General features: G+C 48.5%; 1 protein-coding gene across 1 annotated transcript in view; it reads right to left on the bottom strand.

The window, feature by feature from the left end:
• Positions 1-4,002, bottom strand: part of A3galt2 (alpha 1,3-galactosyltransferase 2) — an 8,529-nt gene extending 4,527 nt beyond the window's left edge. The window contains exon 1 of the mRNA XM_028759889.1: positions 3,983-4,002. Within this exon, the coding sequence (XP_028615722.1) occupies positions 3,983-4,002 (20 nt within the window). The remainder of the gene's footprint in view (positions 1-3,982) is intronic.
• Positions 4,003-4,332: the final 330 nt, after the last annotated feature.

Below are 4,332 nucleotides of genomic sequence, written 5' to 3'. Positions count from 1 at the left end.
ATCCTGGTAGAGTAGTAACTATCCTGGTAGAGTAGTAACTATCCTGGCCTTTTAGGGAGCTTCTTAGCTTCCATTATTTGTCCCCTGATGCCCAACAGCCCCAAGCCTCTGCCCATCTGTTGGAAGAAGATGCCTCCTTTTGGTATAGAAGGTGGTTGTACCTCAAGCTGTTTGCCAGGGTCTGATGGGCCCTTCTCTTGCTTATATTATGGCATCAAGTCCTGTGCTGGGGCCAAGACATCAAGGTAAGAGAGATGGGAAGACATACCCTGTCTTCACGATACAGAGTGAAAATGGAGAAAGGCTGAGAAGAACAGAGCTCTGTACAGCGAACCCAGGAAGGAGGAGGCACACAAACATAATGGCATATCAGCCTGGGAGGGGATTGGGGCAGGGACAGAAGGCTTTCAGAGACTTCCTGAAATTGCCAACCTGTAAGCAAAGCCTCAGAGGACTAGAAGCTATGTAGAAAGGGATGTAGGGGAAGGGCAGCCTCCAACAGGGAAACGCCAGTTTACCTAGGGACCTCCCATTAAGGGGAGGTTTTCAGTGTGTGTGGGGTGATGGGGTGGTATTGAGGTCATTTCACTTGGAAAAAAACAAACAGAAGTATTCAGATTGTACTCTGTACCTGGACATGGTGGCTGGGCGGGAGGGGCCAGGGTTGCTGGGCTGTGAGGCAGAGCATTAGTGGCTGTGTCAGGAGGAATTCATGGAGGATTAATAGGCAGGGTGTGGCCACTGAGGGCAGAGGGATCTGGATCTGGAATCTAAGAGTATCTGATCTGAGGGTCAAACTGGATCTTTCTGATTAGGGTAAAGCCTGGAGCTCAACAGAGAGTTCTGAGATTCATCAGGAGCACAAGAGAGTTATGGGAGTGAACACAGAAGTGCAGGAGGCCAGCCCAGGCATTGAGTGCTAGGTATGTGCGTGCCAGGTGAGGGGACAGAAGCTGATGTAGGTGGGAGGTGGTATAATAGGGTGTGGAGGGTTGTCCTTAGCTGGACTGTAAAGAGTAAAGACAGAGGAAGCTGAAGACACCAAAGGTTTGCAGTTGATGGAGACACAGCTTCCTTTGACAGTTGCCCAGAAGGTATTTACAGAGTGGGGTCTCAAGTCTGGAATGGGCCTCGTTTGAGCTGCTCATAGACACCTGGAAAAGGCTCCAGTGTCTAGCCAAAGGGACTGGCTAAATGCACCTGTTGTGAAGACATGGGGAAGCTGCTTTCCACGGGAACCAGAAATGAAAAGGGTAGGATGTAGAAACGACATGCATCATGACCGTTACTGAGCAAGAATAAAAGTACGGCCCAGAAAACGGGGGCAAAAGGAGCCACTTAAGGACATGTTCAAATCATTATAGGAGGGGTTTTCTGCATCTCCTCAGTTGCCTGCAATGGTCTTACATTGTTGCCTATGTTACGTGTACGTGTTCTTGTGTATACAGATTCATGCATGTGGAAATAAGCATGTGTGTATACAGATCAACCAGAGGTCAACCTCAGGCATCCTTCTAAAAATCTGTCTCCCCCCGACCCCCTCTCCTTTTTCAGTGCTGGGAATTGAGCTTAGGGTCTCATGTGTGCGACCTCAGCCACGGTCCCAGCTTCCATTTTGTTTTTAAAGACAGGGTCTTTCTATAGCTGGGAACTTGTCATGTAGGCTAGAACTTGTCATGAGACTGAGCAAAGTCTCAGGGCCACACCTGTCCCCAGCTCTTCCATGCTGGGGTAACAAGTGTGTACCGCAACATTTGGCTTTTTTTTTTTAATGTAGGTTCTGAGATCAAATTCAGATCTTCAGAAGCTGTGTTGATTTTTAAATGAAGGATTTGAGAGTTAGCCCTCTGGGTAATGGCACGGACAGTCTCCGGGGGAGGGGGCTCTTCTAGTATGTCCATGTACTGAGTCACAGCATCCAGAAGAGCTGCATTATCATCTACTGGGGGATGCTAGGACATCGAAGGCCCCTAGGACCAAATGTGATCCGTACACTGAGACGGCACACTTTACAGTAGCCACGTTACAAAAGAGAAGCAAGTGAAAATGATTTTTACCTTTTTACTTATGCCAACATATCTAAAATGTCCTCTGAATATGCAATCACTGTGAAAATTAATACATTTCCTTATCTAGTTTTTCTAAGTCTAAATCCTAAATCTAATTTCTATTTTTGACTTAACACAGCGTGCTTTGTGTGTGTGTGTGGGGGTTCAGCACCCATGTGGTACTACTTGATGTTCTATACAGATTATAGGGGGACCCATGGACTGGTGGCTGTGGTTGTTGGAAAGCTCCAGGGACGGAGGCAGGACCTATAAAAACTGCTTTTGACTCAGTGCCCGATTGTCTTTGTTGATACACAATAAGGCCCTTCCCCTTCTAACTAGTGTATAACTTCTGTACTGTACCTGGGATCCTATAGTTCCAGTTTTCTGGCTGAGGCAAAGGCCGCCAGAATCTTGTATCCTCTAGATTGCTGTGTCTGCCCAGGTGTTGCCCACACACGTTAGACTCACAGCATCTAAACCACCAGTTTGTGTGTCTGTCCCACCCCTTCTCTCCTTTGAGTTCCTGGGATCCCTGAACCATGTTCTCCTGTTAACAACAGCTGTCTCCAGGTTCGCTTGTTTATACAGGAAGCTCCTCTCAGGCTCACCTGCAAATCCTCTCTCTCTGCCTTGCTGTTTTACATCTGGATTTGTGTAACAATCTCCCAGTCAGGCTGCTGGGTTTCTCCCTTCAGCTCCAACAATTAGGTTTCCTGGGTTTGCCAAAACTCCCTGGGATTGTCACTCCTGTCTTTGCCCAAGCACTTCTCCCAGCTTCTGTCACTCATTTCCCAGATCCTTTGACATATGGTCCCCTTTTCTACATCTCTATCTTCACCAAATGTCTCCTTTAGCCCTTGCCTAACCTGTGTCTGTCTGCCCCAGGAGCTCTTCATTATCCTAGTAGACTCGGTAGTCTTGGTTCCAAGTCCCAGAACCTGTTGGTGGCATTAATAAACATTTACCAGAATTGAATGAAGTCATGAATTGTAGATTTAACTTCACACTCTTTCCCTACCCCACTTCAGCGTCTTTGCTTAAAATCCCATTTGCACCGGTAGTTAAGTACCTGGAGAGGAACTTGGATTGCTACCATTCTGTCAGTGAGGAGACTGGGTCTCATGTGCTCAGGGAAGTGGCTGGTATGTGCTGGGACTGAGCCTTGATCTATCCAGTGTGACCCCAGATTCCTCTCACAAAGGTCCCTGTATCCTGAGGTCTCGTGCCTGGCTACTGTGGTTTCTGTGAGAAGCCTGACCCTTCCCACTCTGCCTGAAGCCCACTCTGAACCCTGGTAGCAGGCTAGAGTGGCCCTGCAGCAGGCACAGGGAAGGGCTGGCATGGACTTCTCTTTGTCCCTGGAGAGTGTCACACATTCTTAGCCAGTCCTCTCCCTTGTCCTCTCTCACACCAGAGTAGGGAAACCAATGCTTATCTTGGAAACGGGGCCTTAGTGGGAGCATTCAGGTAGAGCTGGGTTGGAGTGGCCCAAGCTGGATCAAAGGAGGAAAGCTGGGACCCAGATAGGCATGGGGTGACTGTACTGACCTACCACTCTGCTCCTCCAGGGCACCAGTTTAGAGCTTTACTCCAGAAGGATCTGTGTGACCTACTCTTCCACACTTCTTGGTCAGATTTTGCCAAAGGACCTGTGGTCTCCCGCTCATTGTAGAAGATAGCTCAGAGCTCAATAATCCCCATTCCTTTGCCCCTTTCCCTGCTTTCGAGAGCTCTCAGATACAGGGGCACAGCAACCTTGGACCCTGGCTTTCTGCCTCACCCAGGGGACAAAGGAAGAGATCTCCTTAGCTTCCTTCTGCCTTGCTCCCTCTTTCCTCCCCTCCTCTTTTGCTCCTGGAGCTACACTTCCCTCAGGCACTCTACCTCCTGATTGAACCCCTCTTGATTCAATCAGTACCGAACCCACTCACCTGAGTCGCTCGAGAGCCATTGGGAGAAGCCAGTTGTGATAACCTGCCATACAGTTGCATTTTTTTAAAAAAATTTTTCCAGCCCAGGGAGTTGGAAGAAATGACCTACTCATAAAGAAAATTACAAGGTATAGGGGACAAACCAGTTCCTTCTTGCCTCCTGGACTCAGGGACCACACCCTAAGGCAATCTGGGATGGATCACCAATAAACTCAGAAACTGGAGGTGAGGCTTACAGAAAAGAACTAATGGGTGGAGCTGGCAAGACTCTTCCGGCCAATCAGCTACAGAAGAGTGGACAAGAAAGCCTAGACGGACCCACGGGAACCATATGGACTTTTCTTCCTCCT

The sequence above is a fragment of the Grammomys surdaster genome, unplaced genomic scaffold, assembly GCF_004785775.1.
Source record: "Grammomys surdaster isolate TR1022 unplaced genomic scaffold, NIH_TR_1.0 126313, whole genome shotgun sequence".
Taxonomy (NCBI): domain Eukaryota; kingdom Metazoa; phylum Chordata; class Mammalia; order Rodentia; family Muridae; genus Grammomys; species Grammomys surdaster.
This window is presented reverse-complemented; position numbering and strand designations above follow the sequence as displayed.